We start from the raw sequence: 25,557 nt of genomic DNA on the forward strand, positions 1-25,557 counted from the left end.
GCTGCCCTAAAGGGACTCCGCAGAAACTAGTTTCATATGTTTTATAGCAGAGGTCGCCAATGGATGCGGTTGCACTGCTGAGATCTTCCCCCAAAGTGCCTGAGCTTTCCCACCCACTGCCCCCTTGGCCATGAGGGGCTGAGGTTACCCTTTCCTCCCTACATCGAGATGAAACAGGAAGTTGGAAAATGGACTAGGGTTACCAGATGTCACCGGTTCCCGGAGACAGTCCCCAGGTTTGCAAATCTGTCCCCGGGAAACATGGCAGCGGCAGCCTCAGCAGCCCAGAGCCAGCCTGGTAGCACAGTCCATTTCTGGCTGGCTTCAGGAGCTGCTCACTGCCCACTGACATGGCGCCCGTCATTTTTACTTGCTGGATCTTCCTGCGAGGAAAAATGGCGGGCGCCACTCAGCGAGCAGCTCCTGAAGCCAGCCAGAGCCAACTGCGCTACCAGGCTGATTCTGGGATGCTGACTGCAGTTGCCGCCACCACCACTGCCGAAGGGGAACCGGGGACGTCTGGCAGTACAGATCTCCTGCCCCCTTCCCTTTTTGTTTTGACTGATTGGGGGAGGCTCGGGAGTTATAGGCGGGTGGCCATTGCTCAGTTTTTTTAAAAAAAACTCTGTGCATTTATGTTTAACAGGGTGCGAAAGAAGGGCTTTGCACCTTTATACAATATGCATGTGTGCTTGGGCCCAGGGTTTTTTGCCTCTCCATCCCCACTGCTGACTCCCTGTTGCTATTCAGCTTCAAAAAAAAAAAAAAAAAAAAAGTGTCCCTGGATTCATTGAAAAAAATCTGGTAACCATACCCTTACCCACTTCCTCTTTCAGCTCTATGGTTCTGTCCAAGGCACAGATTGGAAAAAGTGAAGTTTGTGTGTGTTAGCCTTCCGTCTTCCAGTCTCTTGTGGGGTGTGGGGGCTGATCCAGAAGAGGCGGGTAAACCAGAGCACGTGGCACCCATGGAAGTTGCTCAAAGTTCCAGGTGTTCCAGTGGGTCCCAAAAGATCGGTGACCTGTGTTTTCTGTGTTTCTTTGTGCCTGTCTAGTAAAGAGCAGTGGGATCAAATGTGGATGCTAAATAGTAGGTCTCTCAGTCCTCATTGGGTTTTTCGCTTCCTTGCCAAACGGGAACAGACACAAATAATTGGAGCACCCACATCGTTTCATGAAGGGCACTTTCTCTTTATCTCAACAGGAGACTGGCTCGCTCCACCTTGCTACTTATTCCACTGTTTGGGATTCATTACACGGTGTTTGCCTTCTATCCAGAGAATGTCAGCAAGAGGGAGAGGCTGGTCTTTGAACTGGGACTGGGATCTTTCCAGGTGAGTATGCATCAAAATGGGGACGCGGGTGGCGCTGTGGGTTAAACCACAGAGCCTAGGATTTGCCGATCAGAAGGTCGGTGGTTCAAATCCCCACGACGGGGTGAGCTCCCATTGCTCGGTCCCTGCTCCTGCCAACCTAGCAGTTCAAAAGCACACCAATGCAAGTAGATAAATAGGTACCGCTCCGGCGGGAAGGTAAACAGCATTTCCGTGCGCTGCTTTGGTTCGCCAGAAGTGGCTTAGTCATGCTGGCCACATGACCCGGAAGCTGTACGCCGGCTCCGTCGGCCAATAAAGCGAGATGAGCGCAGCAACCCCAGAGTCGGTCACGTCTGGACCTAATGGTCAGGGGTCCCTTTACCTTTACCTTTTATGCATCAAAATAGCCTGTGTCCATCTGCCTTCCGGCTCATCCACCCCAGATAAGGAGAGGGGAAGGACATATCTCAGTGGTAGGATTATGGTAAATGTAAAGGACCCCTGGTTGGTTAAGCCCAGTCACATTTGACTATGGGGTGCAGCGTTTATCTCCGCTTTTAGGCCGAGGGAGCCGGCGTTTGTCCACAGACAGCTTGTCCGGTTCATGTGGCCAGCATGACTAAACCGCTTCTGGCGCACAGACCACCGTGATGGAAGCCAGAGCACACAGAAACACAATTTACCTTCCCGACGCAGCGGCATCTATTTATCTACTTGCACTGATATGCTTTGGAACTGCTAGGTTGGCAGAAGGTAGGACAGAGCAATGAGACCTAACACCATAGCGCGGAATCGAACTGCCAACCTAACATTTGGCAAGCCCCAGAGGCTCGACGGTTTAGTCCACAGTGTGTCTGCTTTGCATGCGGAAGGCCCCAGATTCAATTCCTAGTGTCTTTCGTCAGGTTGGAGATAAGTAACTATACAACCTTTAGAAGACCTCTGAAGGCAGCTCTGTATAGGGAAGTAATTTTTTAAAAAAAAATGTTTAATGTTTTATTATGTTTTTATATAAGCATTGGAAGTTGCCCAGTGTGGCTGGAGTAACCCATTGAAATGGGTGGGGTATAAATAATAAAAATCATTATTATTATGAAAAAGGACGTCCCTTTTTCAATAATAATAATAATAATAATAATAATAATAATAATAATAATAATAATACATTTTATTTATACCCCGCCCTCCCTAGCCAAGACCGGGCTCAGGCAGCTAACACCAGGTATAAAAGCAATTGATTAAAATACAACTTAAAAACAAGTTTAAAATACAAAATTAAAATGCAGACTGATTTCAGTAGAAACTCAAATCAAAAACTTGGGGGGGGGGGTGAAAACGTCAAATCTTCACCAAGGCCAACTATCCAGACTGGGCCTACGTGGGCCAGAAAAAAAGCCAGGGAAGTCCCCAAATAGGAGTTCCATAACAGAAGGAGAAAGGAAAAAGGAAAGGGGGGGAGGGGATCAAGTTGATTCCAAGCCAAAGGTCAGGTGGAACAACTCTGTCTTACAGGCCCTGTGGAAAGAAATCAGATCTCGCAGGGCCCTGGTCTCATGAGGCAGAGCGTTCCACCAGGCTGGGGCCAGTGTTGAAAAGGTCCTGGCTCTGGTTGAGGCTAATCTGACTTCCTTAGGGCCCGGGACCTCTAGGGTGTTGCTATTTATGGACCTGAAGGTCCTCCGCGGGGCATACCAGGAGAGGCGGTCCTGTAGAGAAATGTTGGCGGGTATGTCAGAGTAGACCCATTGAAGTGAATGGACATGGCTAACTTGGGCTTATGAGTTTCAGTAGGTTTGCTTTAGTTGGCTCTTGTTCTCCCGCAAAGAAGAAAATGGGCAGCAACAGGGGATTTCTCCTGTGTGTGCAATTTCCCCCCTGCGAGTGTAACTTCAATTGCTTTTTCTGCGGCTTGCTCCTTCCGTCAAGAAGCAAACCAGAGCAGCCATAAGTCTGCGCACAGCCACTCCACTACCTTGTGGCTCCCTGTTCTCTTCCAGCTAGGCTAAGTTCATACCACACATTCAAAGCACCATGATACCACTTTGAGCACTTGTGGCTGCCCCAAAGGATTCTGGGAGCTGTAGTTTGTTAAGGGTGCAGAGGGTCATTAGGGGAGACCTCTATTCCCCTCCCAGAGCTACAATTCCCAGAGTTCCCTTGCAAGAGGGGTTGATTGTTAAACCGCTCTGGGAATCATAGCGCTGGGAGGATAATTATGTTTAATGTTTAATAGACTATTGTATTTTAATATTCTGTTGAAAGCCACCCAGAGTGGCTGGGTAAACTCAGCCAGATGGGCGGGGTATAAATTATTATTATTATTATTATTATTATTATTATTATTATTATTATTAGTCTCTGCAACTTTTTTACACCACAGATGCTCTCAGGATGGCAGGGCAGGGGGCATTCCTGGTCTTGCTGCTCCACAGCAGACATTTCAACTGAATTCTGATGTTATAGTTTTAGCTGATTTTTTTTACCTTTATTGTATGGGGTTAAAGGTACACTGCTTAGGAGGTCCCAGGAACCAAGCGACATATAAATTGCCGAAATCAAATAAAGAACGGCCCTCTAGGTGGCAATAGTGCTGTGACACTGAAGCATCGCAGAACAACTAATGAAATGGAATGATGTGCAAATCCATCAGTGATGCTCTACTATTGCGTCAGTGAAACGTTGCAGAATACGTCCCCTCCCCCCCCCAAAAAAAAAACACCCCAGCAGTTTGTGCAGAGTGAGAACCTGCAATTTTCACTGCATCTGTGTGGGAATCGTTCAGGGAAGCAGGAGAGGATATATTGTTTATTAATATCCTTCCTAACTTGCACTAGCAAGTTCTATAACTTAGCAGAGTTTTAACATTCCCCTTTAAAAGCACAGCGGATAGCTGGTGGCAAGCTTGTTTGAGCTTCTCAATATAGATTCCTAGTAAGACCCCTTAGTTCCCTATTAAAAGAATAAACACGCCACAATCTTATTTAAGATATATAAAAGTAGTTTACTCACATCATCAGTTCACAGTTGGATCCCTGAAGGCAGACTTAGTTAGAGATATATATACATGTGGATCTACCCCATATGGGTGGTTAATCCCAGTGACTGCAGACTGGCAGTTCACACAACGAAAGGAAAATGGAGAAGAAGGGAGGAGGGCTACGTGCATTGTGCTTTTGTTACCTGGACAGGTAAGGTCATGCCCACCTCTGGTTACATGCAAGAGGAAGTATGTCCCAGCCCAGGAGGAAACAGGAAGTTTTTGACTGGCTGGTCCAAACATCCCCTTGTATGTCCACTCTAGGAAAACAAGGAATGTTGAACTTGACTGCTACTTATGTATCACATCCCACAATCTGAACAGCTGCCTGTTCCTTTACTCTTCCCTACAGGGCTTCGTGGTCGCTGTGCTCTACTGCTTCTTGAATGGGGAGGTAAGACTTTTGATAGAATCATAGAATTGTAGAGTTGGAAAGGATCCTGAGTGTGCTGGACCCGGGGGTAAACCCAAGCAACGCCGTCCAGGTCCGGTCCCGAATCCGAGGGTTTCGTGAGGAGTCAGTCTGACAAGGCCAAGGCAGGAAACAAAACAAGGCAATGTCAGGCACAGGGTCACATGCAGGTTCTAGCAAACAGCAATGTTGCTCCCGCAACCTGGGGCAGGGCCCGACAGCCTGTTATCTTTGTCGGGGTAACGGCCGGTCCTGATCCCCCGGTGACTCACCTCCCTGTCTCACCCAGAGGCGAGCACTCCTCCTGCGAGTACTCAGGTCTCTCCTTCTCTCAGACCTGAGTCTCTGCAGCTCAGGAGATATTGGTGGGTTACTAGACCCAGGGGCCGCCTCAGCCTCTCCTGACCCAACCGGTAGTGGAGCAGCTGTAAGTGATTGCCCAGCTGAAGGCAACGAGGTCATCCCCGCATCTGGAGCCAGCGCAGGCTCAGGCCCCTGACTCGGCCCAGCTGGTGCTTGTGGCAGGGGAACCTGTGCAGACTGGGGCTCTTCAGAATCAGGCCTCAGACTTGCTTCAGGTGCCACCTGAGCAGAGGATCCAGTGTGGACTGAGACTCCTCTGGTTCTGAGTCTGAGCCCGAGTCCCAGGCCATCACACTGAGCGTCATCTAGGTCAACCTCCGCCCTACCCCCCCCCCCGGCAATGCAAGAATCTTGACTGAAGCATCCATGACAGATGTCCACAAACTTTTTCCTCCTTCCTTCTCCAAATGCATAGCCTGGTTCCTGCTTGCATCTTCCCCTTCCATTCTGGGTCTCTACAACCATTCACTGCCTAATCTACCCCCGGTGGGCTGTGACCCACCAAGCTTTGGTGGCCCTCTGGAGAGGCATCATCCATTGCAATGTACAAAGCAATAATAATAAATGAGAGATCGCCCACAGCCCACAGTGTGTGTAGCAAGTTGCATGGGACTCTTTGGGTCCTGACCATTGTTTAGCACCTTCTGATGCTTTTGTTGGAGGCTGTAGGTCCCTTGGAATCAAAGTGGACAGTTGCACTCAGATCCTGATGTTGGGCTCCTTGTAAGTGTTGGAAAAACGCCTGGGAATGGCTGCCAACTTCCCAAGTTTTTGGGGCGTCTCTCTGGTGGTCCTCTCTGGCTATAAATCTCCCTCAGTCCAGAGAGACCGGTAATAGGCGACCCTTCTCTCCTGAAAAGAGTTCACCAGTCTTCTTTCTGGCATATCATAGCAGAAGAAAGACTCAATCGTAGTTCTAAAACTACTTTATTTACAGTCTTATATACAGAGACTCCATCAGTACGTCTGTGCTCTCTGAACACCAGTACAGAAAACCAGCGACACACACAGAAGTGAAACTAAACTTCCAATAGTACTCAGAAGGAAGAGATAATACAGACTCCCTTTCTCACGCTCTCTCAGACACTCACATGATGCATTCAATCATAGTACCACTCAATGGAGCAGCTCGGATAGATAAAAATCCTAACAGTAAGCAACTGGGAGACTGTCTTATCCCTTATCCATTCAGTAGATCACTGTGGCCTGCAGGAGAGCTTTTCTTGTAAGGTCTTAAGATCTCGGAAGCTCATTCCGCAGTAACTCTGAGCAGGGCCTTTAATATGGCTACCCCAGAGCTGTGGAATAACGTTCCTTTTGAGATAACACAGGTGCCCTCTATCTGCACTTTCCAGAAACGATGGAAGACATCCATGTTCCAAGAGACTAAATGAGGTTATACCACGAGTGTCTAACTTGTTAGAGTTTAAGACTTGCTAGTCACATATATGCTGATTTTGTGTTAAATTATGTTACGCGTAAATCGCCTTGAGATGGTGGTTTAGAAGGCAAGTAATAGATCAATGATGACAAAAATTGATTTTAAGAAAATATGGTTGCCCACTGTGAGCAGAAGATGCTGGAATCGGTAGTGGCGCCCGCCCTGTGGAACGCCCTCCCATCAGATGTCAAAGAGATAAACAACTACCTGACATTTAGAAGACCTCTGAGGGCAGCCCTGTTCAGGGAAGTTTTTCATGTGTGACATTTTAATGTATTTTTTAATCTTTGTTGGAAGCTGCCCAGAGTGGCTGGGAAGACCCAGCCAGATGGGTGGGGTACAAAATTATTATTATTATTGAATAGGATCCAGCCACAGAGCTCTTCTTGCATTCTTACCGCTTCTGCGTTTTGTTGAAAGAAAATTAAAAATATAGAAACTTCTGTCAGCTTGTTCCAAAGCGGCTAAGTACATTAAAAAATGACCTTTTAAAGTTTCTCCCTAAAGGTGCAGTCAGAAATAAAGAGGAAATGGAGGAGCTGGAAAGTCAACCGGTACTTTGCTGTGGATTTCAAGCATCGCCACCCCTCCCTCGCAAGCAGCGGTGTGAACGGGGGGACGCAGTTGTCCATTCTGAGCAAGAGCAGCTCACAGATTCGAATGTCGAGCATAAATGCGGAGAACCTGGCGACATGAGCGCATAAGCCATCTTCCTTCCCCTCCCCAAAGGGGGGGGGAGGGGAGAGAGAAAATCTCCTTTTGGAAACAAAACAACATCAACAACAACAAAAGGTCATAATTAATTTTGGTGGTGTGGGGTGGTTGTGTCTGTCTCTGTGTTTTGTTTTAAAAGAAGAAAAAAAACCCACCTCCCTTTTATTAAAAAAAAGAGAGGGAGAGAAACGAAGTTGTTCTGGAAGCATGAGACGTCATCCCTGAGGGGTGGAAGATAAGGCATTGGAGAGGATTGTAAATATGCAACTGAGATCATCCGGACCAAAAAAAAAAAAAAAAAAGGCATTCAACTCATCCACCATCTCACCACGCTGCAAATAATTCCATTGTTGGCCTGCCATTTTTGGTGATTGTCCTCTGTCCCATTGTGAATTTTGAGTGCCAAGCTGATACCTGTGAATGAACCATGTATATTCATCTCCAATGCATCTCCCTCTGTCTTGGGCTAGTCTCCGCATCCTCTTTCATGACATAGAATGTAGCCTAAATTCTTCAGTGGATGCACGACCAACCTCGATGAGATGATGGTCGCGATGGATCCCACCAGTGGCTGCCCAAGTGTGAGGCATCCAATGAGGTTCTGCAGAACTGCGCCATGTGGACAGCAGCCACTCGATGGTTGGAAAAGCCATGCCAAGTGAAAATGGAGCCAACCGGTGTATTCCGTCCTCCAGGAATGTATTAGAAAGCTTCTGTTATGCTGTGAATTTTCTAAAAGGGTCGTCCAAGTTAAGATAGAGCTATATTTTTGAGGTTGATGGGGGAGGGGCTTCTTTTTTTAAAAAAAGTGGAAAATATCTATCTATATATCCCCCACGTTAAGTCTACATGAATTCCTTGAAGGTCAATTCCTCCGGACTACATGCAAAACCTTCTCCACTGATACATTTCCACAGAAATAAGGATGTAACTGGTAGTTGTGACCCCCGACGGCACAAGTTGTTTGTGTGCCCCACAAACTGTGGGGCTTTTGCTGCGCCAGGGTTCACGTCGAAAGGGCTAGGCAATTTTTGTGGGTTCTACATAGCTAAAACAGGGGGGTCCGTTTGGGTGGGTCACAGAAAGTCCAAGATCCAGTGCTGTGGCCAAGAAATAATATAGACTTTGGAAGTGGGGAAACTTGTCTTTAGATTGAGACACTTCCCACGCCCCCCAGGGGAGAGTTTAGTTTGTTTAGGAAATCATTAATGCCTTCAATATAGGTTCGAGTGGGGAATTTCTTCCTCGCTCCCGCCTTCTAGTCAGAGCCACAACCGAAACATAGCTACTTCAGCCGAATTAAAACAATGATGTCAATTCTCAGGAGACTTCGTGCATTGCATGAAGGCCTCTGGACTTTTTATCGTTCCTCCGTGGATTGTATGAGCCTGTCTTAGATGTTCCCGTTCCTCTCTAATCTTTTAATGTGAGTGTGTGAGCTTGCCTGTTGTGTGTGTACATTAGAGAGGGGGGGAGTGTTGCTATTTTGTTAACGAATGCAAGCTGAGGCCAAGAAAGTTGCAACGAAAGGGCTGGTTCTTTCTCCTTTGTTTAAATGAACGGGGTTTTAAAATAATAAAATAAATAGAGTGTTTCGGTGGGGGTGGGGTGGAGAAGAAGTGGACCATAAGAGCAGGGAGGGGTTGGGGAATCTGACTCTGCGGATGTTGATGGACTACAATTCCCATCCCCAACCTGCCTGAGGTTGATGGGAGATGGAATCCAACCACATACAGATGATCATCTAGAACAGGGTTGGCCAACTCCCGAGAGACTGTGATACTTTCGAAATTAAAATCTGGGTTCAGGTCTAAGTTGTTGAGCATTCTTTAGGGAGGAGGAAAGCCCCATTTTTAGACTTCCTTAGGAGGGAAGTTCTGGGGTTTTTTTTGGGGGGGGGGGTTAAAGGCAAGGGTCAAAGGGGGAAAAGTCACTCACAATAATATCTCTTTGAATGAAAACAGCCACAGAGAGAAAGCTCCATCTTCCCTTCCACTGATCAGACAACAATGGAAGGTGGGGCGAGGGTGCGGGGCAGGAGTCAGTTTCAACGACACTAAGGAAAGGGAGCCAGAGATCGACCTGTGATCTACCAAAACCTCACAGGGATCTGCCAGTAGATCGCAATCGACCTGTTGGACATCCCTGACCTAGAACATACAGAGGACCATAGGCTCCCCATCCCTGAGCTAGAGCTTGGTCCGTACATGTTGAGTAGCACAATCTGCTCCTTCATCATACATTGGAGAAGGGTCATAGCTTAGTGGTAGAGCATCTGCCTTGAAAGCAGAACATCCCGGGTTCAATCCCCAGCATCTCCAGGTAGGGCTGGCAGGGACCCCTTGCCTCAAATCCTGGAAAGTCGCTGCCGCACAGTGTAGACAGCACTGGGCAAGATAGAGCTGGAGCAATGGTCTGACCCAGTTCAAGGCAGCATCCTGTTTTCCTGTGTTCCTAATCTCATGCCATGCATGGACCAGTTTGTCAGCTTCAACACACATTAGCTGCCATCTTGGCTCCAGTGTGCATGGAAAAGAAGCTCCAGGAGAAATAGCTTTGCACACCTTGTGCATCAGGATATCCAACACAGCCCGCTGGCTAAGCAAGGAACAGCCACAGTGGTGCCCTCTGACCATCATCCTTAGCCACTGGCTGTGCTGGCTGTGCCCACTGGGCATTGTAGTCCAACCATCCTTGAAGGGCACCAGGTTAGCTGCTACCTCTGGGCTGGGCCATGTATGGTGGCCCATCAGGTCCTCCACAACCTTGTCCCTCCCTTGTTTGGCCAGGTGGTTTATCAAGTCCCATTTGGCTCAGTGGGTCACCAGTTGTGTTGAGAACAATGCATGAGTTCCCTTCGGTATCAGAGAGAGCTGGGCATAAACACTCCTTGTCCCCATGCAGTCTTCTAGTGGCATCAAAGGGGGAAGGGAGGTCCCGATTAGCATTGAGCTCTCTGGGTTTCTGGAAAGAGTAGTCACCTCTTGGAGCCTTGACTGCAAAGTCTCCTCGCTGCCACCTCCAACCCACCCTACAAATGGGATGGTTGCCGCAGGCTGAAAGTTACCTGCTTGCATATCCTTGCATAGCACCTAACAGATACCTCCAGCTGCCAGCATGGAGGTGGGTTGGACACTACCTCATGGTAATTGTAGCCATCGCATCTTAGCAGAGCAACCATGGGGTGAAACAAAACTGACTGGGATCCAGAAGGGCGTTGCCCCATTTGACCAGCCCTGGGGGCGAGAGAAGCAAAGGCATCAGGGGCTCTTCCCCTTCCAATGGCTGGATCGTGGCCACTGTGTACAAAAGCTCATTTTCCTTCTTTCTGGATTTTGTTCGCTCACGTCATGATGTTGTGTGAAATGTATTTTTTTCAATATATATCTATAAATCGTTTGTTTGTTTTTTAAAGACATGAGCAAATGGATGTGTCCATTTAGACCAGGGGTCAGCAACCTTTTCCAGCTGTGGGCCGGTCCACCGTCCCTCAGACCATGTGGGGGGCTGGACTATATTTTGAAGAAAAAAATGAACGAATGCCTATGCCCCACAAATAACCCAGAGATGCATTTCAAATAAAAGGACACATTCTACTCATGTAAAAGCACACTGGTTCCTGGACCGTCCGTGGGACGGATCAAGAAGGTGATAGGGCCAGATCCGGCCCCTGGACCTTAGGTTGCCCACCCCTGATTTAGACTGTATTCACACAACAGTTTATTCTGCTTTCATTGTGTTTCCCTAACTGTTAATTATATTTGAGCTTTCACATGATGTGAAAGCCACTTCCAGGAATATAGAATAAGTTTAATGCTCATTTCCATGTTATTTGCAAATAGATTTTTTTTTTCCTGGAAGTAAGTAACAGGGAAATGAGCACCAAAGTCGCACTATACTCCACGATATTTCTGAAATTGAAAGCTCATACTGTATGGAAGCTCTTGCGGAATGAAGAAATTAACAGTTAGGGAAACATCAGGAAAATGGAATAGACTGCCATGTGGATGGCGCATTGTGTTCTGTTCCTGGAAGCGGCTTTTGAAGCTCAAACGTAATGTGAAAATTAAGTCAGGGAAACCTCATGGAAATGGAATAAAGCCGGCTTCCTATGTTCCTATCTGGATTGGGTTCACGTTCCACCAAGTCACAAAGAAGTTTTAAATCACTGCAAAATTGGCAGTTCATTCTGAACTGTGAATGAAAGCAACCGTTATTTCTTTCAGATGGATCTCAGATCTGTTCCCAGTTGTGATGGTACATGGGGCCAAAAACAAAACAAAACCCTATAAGTAATAAACACAATTGATATCATCCAGAGCTTCTTGCTCACTATGATGCATGCATAGTGACTTGCCCATTTGCTTCAATAGAGGGGGTAGTTCTGAGAGACCATCCCTGGTTTTGCACAGATGGATCCGTCCTTTCCATGGAGGTAAAACGAGAAGCCCTTGCGTGCAGGAGGTCTGTGCCTGCATCAGACCTTCTGTGCCAAACAACTGAAATTGCCCAGATTCCAGAACTGGCAACGGAGCAAATTTCAACCGTTCCATAGGATCTCCCAAGATTCAGTGGACTGGATATTTGCCTGTACACCTCAACCAGTCAATTGCACTGGTATCAAGGGATTATTTTGCTCAGATTCCACAGGGATCGCTGCAGCAAATTGCCAGGGGTCCACTGAGAAGAATGGCCAAGGTTTTGAAGGTGTCAATGGAAGCAATAGGCACTCATTGAGTGCCAAAAGAAAATGTTGCCAGGGTCGAATGGCGGTCTGTGTAGCATAGGCACCAGCAGAGAAAAAGGTTCCAGTTCTATTGGCACCCATGGAGAATGTGGCCTAGATTGTATCTCAAAGAGACTGCAAAGACCTTATGGTTGCTTAGGACAACAAGCAGGTAACTCTGCATGTCTGGAATCTTGAAAGGCTCCCTCCTCTAAATAGTAGATGAGAGGTGGCTGGCTTGCTCAGACCCCTTGTATTTCCAGGCCAGACCACACACACACACCTGGTCAAACTCAAAACACAGCTGAAATTTGGCAAAAGGAAGGGGTGATGTTATTGTCACTGCTGGTTCTGAATGTAAGCTGGTTATCTTCTGGTGTTGACTCTTAAGCTGGCAGTCGTTCTTATCAACTGAAAGGGAAGGTTTAGGAAGAAATGTCTTCGTCTGCATGTTATGGATATGAATACCATTTAAATTTATTGCCCACCCCTTCACTCTAAGGTCCCAGGGTAAGCTGCAACAATTAAAACACAATGTCACCAACATTTGTGAAAAACTTAAATTTGCAAAAAAAATAAGGGCGTCCTAAAAATATGGAGCTCAGGTGTCAAAAGTTTGGGGCATCTTCAGCATTCATCAAAAGCTGTATAATTAAGATGTCAGATACATCTCTTTGCCCTGTCTTTTGACACCCGAGACTCATTTTTCTATATCTTTGAATGCAAACTTGCCAGATTTGTTTTTCCCACGCCGGGCCATGAACAAAGACACTTTCGAAATGATCACTTCTCTCAATTTTGTGTCGCAACCAATGTGCACAATTGGGTGCATATCAGTCAAAAGAGCATGCAAAACTATGATAGTGACAATAGCATACGAAAATGAATTCAGCTAATGGAAAACTGCAATTCATGTAATAGGCTGGAATTTCTATAACTATCTGTACTTGAGGAGAAATGGGTGCAAAAAAAGTGTTTATGAATTTTCATATTCTGATATGGAAATGGAGCAAACTGAATTTAAGATTAGAAAAATGAGGAACTGGTAGGAAATTAAATGTACCATCCATCCCTAGGGGCAACCAGAGAAGATGGACAGCTGAAGAGTTGACAGCAGAAGACAAATTCACCCCCAAGCAGCAGTAGTGATGATCTTATGTCCCCTCCAGCCCAAGCTGGCACCACGATTGAAGGTGCCCTAGAGAATATCCCCTCCAGTAGGCCCTTTCCACCAGTGGCGTGCCTGAGTGGGTGTACTTGGTGGCAGAAGTGGGTCACAGCCATTTGGATACTCTGAACTGCACTGGGTGGCTGGATCTAGCCACCAGGGAAATTCCCCACGATGTCTGAGTGTGACGCTATGTTGGTGGCATTGTGGGAAATTTAAACCTAGCTGACTGGTGTTGCTCAGAGGGTCAGGCTGGAGGCACCAGTGCTTATGAATACCAGTTGCTGGGAGCCACAGGAGACAAGAGAGGGCTTTTGTGCATGAATCCTGCTTGCAGGTTTCCCATAGGCACCTGGCTAGCCACTGCAAGAACAAGATGCCGTGCTAGATGGACCTTTGGCCTGATCTGGCAGGCTCTTCTTATGTTCTTATGTAGAAACAGGGGAGGCATATCCGTGAAGCACCATCTCTGGTTACTGGGGCCCAGCAGCTGCCTAGGATACTTGTGGTGGACCTTAGCCCTGCCTGCGACAAGGGGCTACTGCTTGGCAAGTTTGGTATGTCTCCTTCATAGGAGGAGCTAATGGGGGGACCTACACATCCATCCAGTGTGGCGTAGTGGTTAAGAGCGGTAGACTTGTAATCTGGTGAACTGGGTTCACTTCCCCACTTCTCCACATGCAGCTGCTGGGTGACCTTGGGGTAGTCACACTTCTTTGAAGTCTCTCAGCCCCACTCACCTCACAGAGCATTTGTTGTGGAGGAGGAAGGGGAAGGAGATTGTTAGCCGCTTTGAGACTCCTTTGGGTAGTGAGAAAGCAGGATATCAAATCCAAACTCTTCTTCATTATCCTCTCTAGCTTTCTCAGTTGTTGGAGGGAGTCCTACTGGATTCCAAACATCTGTGTCAACAGCAGCAGTAACTAGTAGCCAGGCTGGCAGGAGGACATTGTCAAGACTCCCTTGGCATCACCAGAGCAAATTGCCAAAACAAAAACCCCACCAGCACCAAACAGGCAAAACTCCTTTGATGCCCCAGTGGAGAACGTTCTTGAGTGTCAAGCTGAACTACGCCAAGGAAGGAACTGTCTCCAGGGAAGTCCATTTGTTTAGCTTGGGTTTTGAAGGGAAAAGATGAAATGCAAGGCCTTGTCCTGAATGATGCCCGTTAGCCACAGGAACTCCAGGGATGGGAAGTCAGGCAAGCCCATGCCCTGCTAACCTCTCCCATTGCACAGGTTTTCCACCGCTTGTGATGGTGGAACAATTCAGTTGAATGAAAGGACAGGAGAGGTTGCCATTGCCACTCTTCCCAGTGAGTCCCTGACCCAGTCAAATTTGGCAGAATTTCTCCTATGACCTCAATGAAATTGTCACCCCAATTGTTGCAGCCGGACAGGAGGACCACAGCAGTGTGCTGGCAGTTCCAGATCAGCATCAAGAATGACCAAATAGTCAATAAATTGGAAGACACCATGTGTTTTGGAGATTGAGGGATGGGGTTTTGTATACTGAAGCAGGATGGATTCTTAGTGGTTGAGGTCACCCTACCCCAATGTCAGACGCAGGTGGCGCTGTGGGTTAAACCACAGAGCCTAGGACTTGCCGATCAGAAGGTCAGCGGTTCGAATCCCCGTGACAGGGGTGAGCTCCCATTGCTCGGTCCCAGCTCCTGCCAACCTAGCAGTTCGAAAGCACGTCAAAGTGCAAGTAGATAAATAGGCGGGAAGGTAAACGGTGTTTCCGTGTGCTGCTCTGGTTCGCCAGAAGCAGCTTAGTCATGCTAGCCACATGACCCGGAAGCTGTATGCCGGCTCTCTCGGCCAATAAAGCGAGATGAGCACCGCAACCCCAGAGTTGGTCACAACTGGACCTAATGGCCCTTTACCTTTTTACCCCTTTTACTTCTCTCCCCCTCCCCATATTAATGAATGGGTGGCCCTATTAACAAAATAAAAATGTTAGATCAATTGCAGAAGATGCTTAAGCTCAGGCTTTGCTGAATCTCCAAAGGAAAAAGAATTTCTGGGAAAGCACCATCTGTTTTGATGGTATTGCATACATGATAAATAATAATGCTAAAGTCCAGAGCTGAGAGGGCTTCTGGGGAGAAGTCACTGGGATATGACAGTGTCAGCTGGGAAGCACTTTTAGAAGCGAGGGATAGAGAAAAGTGCATCTTCTGCATAGGGGTGACTTATTCTCAAGAAAGAGGTATTTGCAAGAAGGCTTCCTCTGATACCTGGTACGCACATAATGCTAAGACATGGTTGGTTTAAGTCAAGGTTTGCTTAAGAAACCATGAGTTTGCCAAGAGTTGTGAAACAGACAACCCAACAAACCATGGCTCGTTTCTCCTGTTTTCCAGCTGCTGTTGCCTCACCTTTGCACTCTGAAGAGTATCTGGTTCCAAAACATGGTTAAGGACTGGTGCTGGGTTCTAACATAAGGCCAAGCAATAGTTTAAAACAAACCAGGGTTGTTAGACAACAGCAAACCATGGCCTCAGATTGTGTTTTGTTCGCAGGAAACAAATAATAGTGAAGCAACTGGGCAGGAATCACACATAACACTAATAACTCATTGTTTAATTAACCATGGTTGAGTGATCTATGTGTGAGCCAGGCCAATGTCTGCTTTCATAGATGATGTGCAGTCAGGATCATCTAAGATCCTTGATGTCTCGGAATTCCTCCTTTGATGCTGAAGCATCCAGAATCTAGGGGTTGACAATAATGGATCACTAAACTGGAGTTCTCAACATTTCCTGTTTAATATAAAATGTGAAAACTTCAGTTTCTAGTGCCATCCATCTAATGCCTTTCACCAGTGCCAAAAGTTCTGCAAGAACTGGTTCTCTGTGTGTATATTAAATTCCTCCCCTGTGCTACAACCCCCCACTTCCTACAATGGTGTTCTTAAAGAGCTGACTCGTTTTGTGACCCTGTGCACACTTGCTTGAGGGTAAGCCTCACCTGTTACTTCTGAAGTGCTCAGGATTGCACCCCCTGATACTTTTGGGGTTCCCATGAACCATTTTTGGGGAGCTCATGCTGAAGGTGTACCCAGAGCCAAGAGTTATGCCAGCAATGTCATTGTTTCTAATGGGGCCTCTGCTCAAGCGTTCTCCTTATGCTGAATGTAAAAAATAATAATATCAATAATTTTAAAAATGAACATGGCGAATGGGCGGGCAGGGCACTGTTTGAGGTGACCGTTTCCCTTTGTAAACCTTCGGAGCAGTAGAAACCCGGAGGCAGAACTGCTTTTCAAGGCGATGTAAATAAACAAGATCTTTTTCGCATTTCAACAGTGCTATGCCTCGCCCCCTGCCCCCACTGTGAGATATATTTTGGAGTTTGAGAATATATGTTATTAAAAGCAAGATGTAATAATAACAATAAAAGATTTGTTGTGACTTGTTTCTGGGTTGTTGTTTTTTTTCAAAAAAAATGGTTTTTCCCCAAAAAATTCAAACAAACAAACAAATGAACAAACAAACATAAATCTCCACTATATTTAAACCAACGTTAGTAACATTATTAAGTAACTTCCTCATATTCCCCTGGTTGTATTTCAATGTATATCATTTTATAACGGTTTTCCAAAACCAATATTTTTATAAAGTTAACTTATTCACTTAGCATCTTTCTTTCTTTTCAATTCAGCATTACAACGTATTAATTCATCACATTACATATTAAAATCCTCAGCCTATCTGGTATTTACAAGCTTTTCCAATTAAATTAACTAAACATATTTAACTAAATAGTCTTTAAATTTCATTCATTCTTCCTGTTAGTCCTCCTCCTTCTGGTCGCTGATTCTTCCAGTCAGATCGGCTAGCTCCAAAAAATCCATCATCTTCATCAGCATGCTTCTGGGTTTTTTATTTAAAGCATCACACACACAAACACATGGCCAGACTGCATTTCTGATATCAGCATATTTATTTGATACTAGGGGGTTGTGCCCCTGCTTGCTCTGCTTGCCATTTCCCCTACTTTCCCCTTCCCCTAGAGCTTCCCCTTCCCATCCCGTGGAAACAATGAAGCTTGCTTTTCACCTCCCTAACGGGATTTCTGGAGCCACTTCTCTTTTCTACTCTGTAGCCCCACTTCACCCCTGTCTTCACCTCCAACCTCAAATCCACCCTCATCCTTTTGTGGAAGCTTCCTTGCACACAGACCACCCTTTTGGGAATCTCCTACCCCTTTCTCCTCTTACACATTGCTGCTAAGCACCCTTTTCACCTTCTGGGGAATTATGAAAACATCTTCTCTTGTTCTGCAGGTTCTTGCAGGCCCCCTGCTTTCATCTTCCCCAACATCCCCACAACCCCCTAATCCCTCCACATTCCCATGAATTAGTCATGGAGTTCCCTGTCACTTTCCTAACTGCAAAACATCCATTTTTATTTTTATTTTAGTGGCTTTGTTGTACTCGGACAACAGAGAGCCCTTAAATATACTTTAATTGCACTAACCCTCCTGCAAAAGATGTGTTGTCTGAGGTACCCACATCACAACAGCCAGCCAACCTGACCCTGACTTAGCAATTTCTGTCTGAAGGCTTCTAGGTCCCATAGGGCACTTGTAGGGTGGAAGCCTTCTGATACAGCTGCCACTTCTGCTGGAACAAGGGGGCTGAGTCCCTCCCCCCAAACCCTGGAGGTCATGAAAGCGAGGAACATCTTCAGACAGAGGACAGGCCATTCTGACAGGCGCCCCTCTTGGGACTGATTCTGTCCAGCATAGATAACTGTGTGACGTAATTAACAGGGCTGTTATCTCTGGAGAGGCGCCGATGCACCCGGGCAAAGCTGAGGTAATGTCGGTAGTGCCACTTCCGGAGGCATTTCTTGAACTCGGCCTGGACCTAAGATGGAGGAAGCAACAGCAGGAAAGGAAATGGAGGCTTACAGCTGGGACAGAGTCAAAACACAGCCCCTAACGTCAGACCCTCGAAGTGTCCCTATTTTCAAGGGACATCCCTGATTTAGAGACGCCATCTTGGTTTCTGATTTGATCCTGGAATGTCCCACTTTTCCTAAAGATGTCCCTATTTAAGTTGCATTTTAAACTGTACTCTAACTTATATTGTAATCAACTGTTTTGGGGTTTTTTTGTTTTGTTTTGTTTTACTATATTTATATTCGGTGTTAGCCACCCTGAGCCCGATCTTGGCCGGGGAGGGTGGGGTATAAATATTATTATTATTATTATTATTATTATTATTATTATTATTATTATTATTATTATTTTCATCGGAGAAATGTTGGAGAGTATGGAGTTATCCGACTTGCACTTTGACGTGCTTTCAAACTGCTAGCTTGGCAGGAGCTGGGATTGAGCAATGGGAGCTCACCCCGTCGCGGGGATTCGAACCGCCGACCTTTTGATGGACAAGCCTTAGGCTCTGTGGTTTAGACCACAGTGCCACCCACATCCCTCATTACCCCTTAACTTCTGATTCACCTCATTGTGCTTTTTATACCTTACTAGTCTATATGCACTTCATTTTTATTATTCTTTTCAGTTAATTATCAGGAAAAAGTTTTAACCTTATAATTTCCTTAAACTTCAAGACTCAGTCCAAATCTGCCAAGAGATTTGTGCTATTACAGTACTTTTTAAGATATTCTTTGAACATTGTCCAATCTTTACTAAATTTCTGGTTAGAATCTCCTCTTATTCTCCCAGTCATCCTTGCAAGTTCTGAATATTCTATCATCTTTGCTTGCCAATCGGTTTTTGTGGGGATTACATCACCTTTCCAGTTTTTTTGTTATTAAAACCCTCGCCGTTGTGGTTGCATACATAAAGAGGGTTCTGTTCTATCTTATTTATTTGTTTACTTATTCCATGTGTTGGCCACTTTCTGACCAAAGTAACTTAAAGTGACTTACAATACACAAACAAACAAACAAACAAACACATGCATTAAAATCAGCATAAAGGGAAGTCTTCTTTCTGCACATAACTGTTAGTCTCTTTCTGCACAAAACTGCTCCATTTTGGGGAAGCCTTGCTCCTCTTTTCTCATGCTTTCTGAGAAGTTTTGCTTGTAGGCTTTTCCCTGCTTTTGCACACACTGTACGAAACTGCTCTCCATGCCTAGCTGACCACATCTACAGAACTTGATTGTTATATTGTTTGTGCCATATTAATCTCTAGTTACAATTCAATTAGGAGGCTTCATGCCTGTCTAGTTCTAGCTCCGATTCTCAGCCTTTAATGTATCAGTGATAAATGATCATATGTAAATCCCACCTCTCACATGTAATCCCCACCTTGTGCTTATGTTAACCAATCACAAGTTTCTGTGTGTATGTATCAACCAATCAGCCACAGGCCCACCTGTTAGCAATGCTTGTAATATTCAATAAAAGAGGCTCTCAAGGTCTGCCCAGACAGACGCCTCATGTTACACCTGCCTCTCTCGTCTCCCGTGATTTTTCATTCCTACATCAGCATTAAAGAGAATAAATAAAAAACTAAACCCTATTTTTATTTCTAAGAACCTGAGTTAAAGCATCCCAACCACTCCAGGAGGCAGTTAAGAGCCAAAGGCCTGGGGGTGGGGTGAGAGAAACATGCAGGCGCCTGGCACATAAAGCTAGGTAATGACAGTGCCTGGTAAGCCTCTCCAGGAAGAGCATGTGTGTGATGGCCTGGGATTCAGACTCAGAGGCTGAACCTGAGGAATCCCAGCCTGCACAGGAGTTCCCCGCCTCCAGAACCAGCTGAGCCTGAAGGGTCCTCACCTGTGCTGGATCCTCAGGTGCAGGCACCAGCTGAGTCTGCTCTGGCTCCTGAGGTGATGGAGGACCCATTGCCTGCAGGTGCTCCATTCTCAGCCCTGTCAGGGGAAGCTGAGGTTGCCTCAGTGTCTGGTAACCCTCCACCCTCTTCTGAGCTGCAGAGGCTCAGGGCAGAGAGGTGGAGGGAACTAAGTTCCCGCAGGAGGAGTGCTCGCCTCCAGGCCAGGAGAGGCGAGTCACCAGAGGATCAGGGCCACCCTGTGCCTCAGGGCAGATAAAAGCCAGCTAGCCCCAGTCCCAAGTTGCAGAAGCAACGTTGTTGGTAGCCTGTTCCTGCCTGAGTTCCTGACCTCACCCGACTCCCTGCCTTGGACCCAGCTTCAGCTTTGATGGACAGCCTCCATACCGCACCCTCGACCTCGGACTGGACTCGGACCTTGCCGCACGGTTAACCCTCGGGACCAGCAAAATGTGCCAAGCGAGGAGTCACCACTGAAGAGGCCCTGATCTTGTGTTGCCACCTTCCGGACCTTCTGAACAGGGGGCACATGGAGAAGGGTCTCAGGTGATGATTGCCAGGTCTGGTACATTCACTGGGGGGGGGGGAGATGGTCCTTCAGGTACTGGGCAGTGGCGGAGCTAGCTGCTCGGGTACCCGGAGCGGTGCACATGCCATGCACCCAGGGGTGGGAACGATCCACCCAAGGGGCAGGGCAATCGGCGCAGTGGCGTGATTCTCCCGGCAGGGGTCCAATTGCAGCACGGTTGCGCGATCCTCCTGGTGGGTGTCTGATCGTGGCACAGTGTCACCATCTGCCCGGCAGGATTTTGTCGCCCCCCTCTGGGATGACACCTGGGGCTGACCGCCCCCACCACACACCCCTTCCTACGCCCCTGGTACTGGGGTCCTGAGCTGCATAAGGCTTTATAGGTCAAAAAACCAGCACTTTCTCATTTCCACTTACCTCTCCATTTAAGAAACAGTACAGGAGAGCGACAACAAAGCCCTATGAAAGAGAAAGATAGAGAAGAGAATTGTGAGAGAAGCACACACCTACCAAACAAATGTGGTTTGATACGAAAATGGGCAAGGCACCTGCGCACAAGGACTGTTCTTTTCTTGCCCCTGCTTGTCACCTTTCTAGAGACATCTGGTTGGTCTATGTCAGAAAAGAGGATGCTGGACTAAGTGAACTTTGGTCTGATCCAGCCGGGCTCTTCTTGGCTACACACAAACACATATTGAAAGAGGGAAATGCTCCCATTTTGAGCCAGAAAGTGGAAAGCATCAGGAAATGCTTATTTCTCCAGGAGCTTGCTTTTTGATAGCTTCCAACAGGAGCAAGCCTCTCCGGCTTCCAGTTCTCAGGAGCGTAGGAATTTGTCTTATACTGAGACAGATCATTGGTCCATCCAATTGTAGGTCCAGCTGTCTGGCATAGTCTTCCTAGGATTGCAGGCAGGGGACATTCCCAGCCCTGTCTAGAGATATTTGTGTCAGGAGCTCATCCTACACTCGAGTAGGACCCTGGTAGAGACACATGCCTAACTGGCATGCTCTCTCCCTCCTAGTCAATCGTTTGGGAGCTTCAAAAGCTTTCTTCTGCCTGAACATCACAGCGACCGATGCCAACAGACATCAGCACACTTAGGGATCCGCAGAGTCTTCACAGCTTGCGTGACAGACCTCAGCAACTCAGCATTTTGGCTAATCGACTTTATTTACATATAAACACACACGGAGCACTGTAACATGGCTCCCTCTCTCTCTAGCATCAGACAGCAAAGAGAAAAAGAACAACGGACAATAGTCCCACTTCACAGAACACAGTGACACAAACATCCTGTCTCCGTCACTTCCCACTCTGTGGAGTCAGAACATACAAAGTCATGTGATAGACAAAAATCCCATGACTGCAATCACGGAGCAGGAATTCTAACAATTTGGAGCTTTAACTTTCTGCATGGATGGCAGATGCTCTACCATTGCGCTGCAGACTTCCTGTATACCAGACATCCCCGGGGGATCCTTATCCACAACCCTCATCATTCCTCCCCAGGGAAAGCTCAACAACTATGGGCAATCCTCCCCTTCCACACACACACCCCACGCACACTCTTCCTCCCTTCAATGACAATGTGTAGATCACTGCCAGATTTTTTTATACTGGGCGTAGATCACAGTCTCTTGGGAGTTGGATGTGCCTGCTGTATACTATAGGAACACTGGGAGCCGTCTTATACCATCAGATAATTGGCTCATCTTGCTCAGTATTGTCCACACCAATGGACAGCATCTCTCCAGGGGTCCAGAGACAGAGGTTTACTCCAGCCCTGCCAGGAGATGTTATTGGAGATTGAACCTGCGACCTTCTGCAGGCAACGGCGGATGCTCTACCGCTGACCTGCAGCCCTTCCCCAACTCTTACCTGAAAGGAACCCAAGCCTAGCTCAATGTACAGCCTGGCGACCACCCCAATGCTCTCTGGAAAGAAGGCAAAGATGATGTAGTGAGCCCCAAAGAGAGGGATGAGCAGCAACGTCGATTTTGCTAGTCTCCTGAAAGAGAGAATGTGGATGGGATATAAGTTCAGAAAAGGCCACGCAGGTGTTTCCTGTGAAATGACCGGGGGGGGGGGGGCAGCCAGGTGGCAGTTTGCTGACTGGGTTCTGCAGGGGAATACAAAGTTTCTCAGGCAGGGAAGGTGCTTCCAATGTGGAAAAGACTTCCACAGGACACTGGGGTGGTAGTGGTGGATTAAAAAATGATGGCAGGAGTTCTCATTCATGGGGAAGGTATGCGTAGCTTGTGGATCAGGGTGTCACCCTCCACTGAGGTAGCAGAACAGAAAATACACCAGAAGAGTCTTCTGGTGCACTGCTCCTGAATGTGGTTTCCGCAAAACCCCTGTGTGTCAGGAATGAGCCAGCTCCAAGTGAAGGTTTGCAGCCAACTGTAGAGAGCAGCCAGGAACAGGGAGGCTTTGATGTTAGTCAGGCAGGGGAGAGCCGGCAGCTGCAGACTCCGACTCTTCCTGACCTTGACGGGCCAGCTGATAAGGCAGTAGCGAAGAGCAGGCTAGAACGCAGCCAAAGCTCTCCGGAAGCTCAAATAGGTGCAAATAGACACACAGAGAGTCTCTCTGAAAAGGAAGAGGAGGGAGATGATCCAATAATTCTGAGGAGTCGGCGAATGGGAGGGCTGTTAGGAAGCAAAACAAGAGATGTAAGGTGTGAAAGTTCAATATATTCTGTAGAGACCGGAAGCAGTCTTCAGAAGGGCCATTTGAGTTACAGCTGTCCAGAGCTATCTGTTTGTTTTCGCAATAAATCCTCCTTTTTAATTACTGGGTTACCAACCTGGGAACCTGGACTCCTGACACTGTGTCAGGCTTCAGGGAATTGGCTTTCTCCCCCATGGCAGTAGATAAGCAGAACAAAGTAAAAGGAGTTTTCTTATAAACTTTAATAATCACAGCGAGAGAACAAAGAACACATCTCCTAAAATGGTGGTGCTCCCAATTAAGGATTCCACCCTCTTCTGTCCCTATTAAACTTTGTCGTTCCTACGTCTGAGTTTGTACCCTCTGTGCTTTCTGTTCTGCCACTTTCTGAGACTTTGGAGAAGGGGGGTGAATGCTATCCAGAGACTGTGAATCGTTAACCCTCTCTTTTCCTGTGTTTCTTCTCCTAGCTCAGGGGTCAGCAACATGCGGCCCACAAAGTCCATTTTACCGGCCCATGAGCCGCCTGCAAACCGAGCCACCCGCTCGGCAAGTCCCCCGCGCACTGCGCTAAACCAGCGCAGCGTGGCATGGGGACTCACCGAGTGGCACCAGAAATGGCGGCTGCGCATGACCAGACTCTGAAAATCGCTTCTGCGCAGGCGCAATTTTTGGCATGCACAGAAGTGATTTCCGGCACCGTGGACATGTGCAGATGCAATTTCTGGCATCGCGCTGTGCCAGTCTGGCCCACGGACAATTTCCGTGGGAGTGATTCGGCCCATGGCCAGTAAATCTTGCCAACCCCTGTCCTAGCTGTTCCGCATTCAATATTTCCCAACTTCTGCCTTCTGAACTATGTCCCTCTGCAAACCACTATACCCAATCTATTGTGTCCTCCTGCTCCTGGGAAGATTCAGGATCCGAATCAGGAGCAGGGGGAGACTCCCACCATTCCTACTCAGCACGGTCTCTGACACTTACGCATTTTAACTCAGCAGCAAGCCCTGTTGGTATTTAAGGTTCAGGTCTGGTGGTGGTAGAGAGCTGCTCTTGGTGTCCCACCCATGCACAGAGTTGTACAGGGACAACTCAACCTTCCTCCTGCTTCATGAATCTGCCCAACTACCACATAAGCCACAACTTTGGCAGAAATCTGCTTATTGTACAGCAGGGACAGAGAAGCTGTGGCCTTCCAGATGCTGTTAGATTGCAATGTCCACCATCCCTGATCTTTGGCCATGTGTTGGCTAATAGGAGCTGAAGCTCATCAACATCTGGAGGTCCACAGATTGCTCAACCCTGGTGTATGCTGTACAATCGGGGTCTAACCTCTCCGGCTTGTGAGGATGAAAGGTTTGGCCACTTACACAAAATGCCTTGTATGCCTTCCTCCAGTCTTTGAAGATTTTAATTTCTGCACCAAAATCCGGATGACGTTGAGAAAGATAGCAAAGTTCATCTAGAGTGACAAGAGGGAATCTCAGCATCCACCAAAGCTTAGTAAATACATTTCCAGGTCGCATTACTTTACCAAGAAATAACCTCGGATTGTATCCAAATGAGAGAAACAAGTGTAAGATACAGCCCTTCCTCTCTATGAAATCTAAAACAAGAGGGTAGATTTGGAGAATATTTCTGATGGCAAGAAGACAACCAAGTACCTAGAGTGGTGGTAGTCAGCTTTCTTCCACTCAAGGTCTTCAGCCAGAAGCTGGAAAACCAGTAATTGGGCTTGGTTTTTCTCTAGATCTCCTTTACTGAACTGTTCATGTGGGATAGATGACCCACAGGTAAAGATAAAGGGACCCCTGACCATTCGGTCCAGTCGTGACCGACTGACTCTGGGGTTGCGGAGCTTATCTCACTTTATTGACCGAGGGAGCCGGCGTACAGCTTCCGGGTCATGTGGCCAACATGACTAAGCCACTTCTGGCGAACCAGAGCAGCGCATGGAAATGCCGTTTACCTTCCCGCCGGAACGGTACCTAATTATCTACTTGCACTTTGACGTGCTTTCGCACTGCTAGGTTGGCAGGAGCAGGGACCGAGCAACGAGAGCTCACCCCGTTGTGGGGATTTGAACCGCCAACCTTCTGATCAGCAAGTCCAAGGCTCTGTGGTTTAACCCACAGCACCACCCGCGTCCCTTTAGATGACCGACAAGTCCCCTGCAAACTCGCAAGGCCTTGATTTAGTAACACAGATGGTTCTGTTGCAAGGGGTTGTCAAGGACATTCTGCATGAATGTGGAATCTAGGTTTCCTGTGGTTCAGAGCTGTGTACCCAAACATCTGGCTAAGCAACCATAATCTGTACATTCAGCCAAAAAACAACCATCTCCATCCATGGTAATCAGGGAGCTGTGTACTTCCTCAGCCAAATCAAACAGAC

The 25,557-nt window shown here is 47.2% G+C and overlaps 2 protein-coding genes across 10 annotated transcripts in view; one reads left to right on the forward strand and one right to left on the reverse strand.

Annotated features, from left to right (window-relative positions):
• ADCYAP1R1 (ADCYAP receptor type I) overlaps window positions 1–25,557 on the forward strand; it is a 391,549-nt gene that overhangs the window by 144,616 nt on the left and 221,376 nt on the right. For 5 of the 9 annotated variants that reach the window (XM_081163732.1, XM_081163737.1, XM_081163735.1 and 2 more), the window contains 3 exons: window positions 1,204–1,333; window positions 4,705–4,746; window positions 7,063–16,598. In XM_081163732.1, the coding sequence (XP_081019858.1) occupies window positions 1,204–1,333; window positions 4,705–4,746; window positions 7,063–7,272 (382 nt within the window). In that variant the 3' untranslated portion in view covers window positions 7,273–16,598. Of the gene's footprint in view, window positions 1–1,203; window positions 1,334–4,704; window positions 4,747–7,062; window positions 16,599–25,557 lie in introns of those variants that run through there. The other 4 variants (XM_081163734.1, XM_081163736.1, XM_081163739.1 and 1 more) reach the window with 2 other exon arrangements.
• Window positions 16,674–25,557, reverse strand: part of LOC308569638 (vasoactive intestinal polypeptide receptor 1-like) — a 39,381-nt gene continuing 30,497 nt past the window's right edge. The window contains exons 10-13 of the mRNA XM_081163797.1: window positions 24,534–24,625; window positions 22,369–22,498; window positions 20,905–20,946; window positions 16,674–18,054 (exon numbers count right to left, since the gene is read on the reverse strand). Coding sequence (XP_081019923.1) covers window positions 17,872–18,054; window positions 20,905–20,946; window positions 22,369–22,498; window positions 24,534–24,625 — 447 coding nt within the window. The 3' untranslated portion in view covers window positions 16,674–17,871. The remainder of the gene's footprint in view (window positions 18,055–20,904; window positions 20,947–22,368; window positions 22,499–24,533; window positions 24,626–25,557) is intronic.

This window comes from Podarcis bocagei (assembly GCF_964188305.1).
Source record: "Podarcis bocagei genome assembly, chromosome: 12".
NCBI lineage: Eukaryota > Metazoa > Chordata > Lepidosauria > Squamata > Lacertidae > Podarcis > Podarcis bocagei.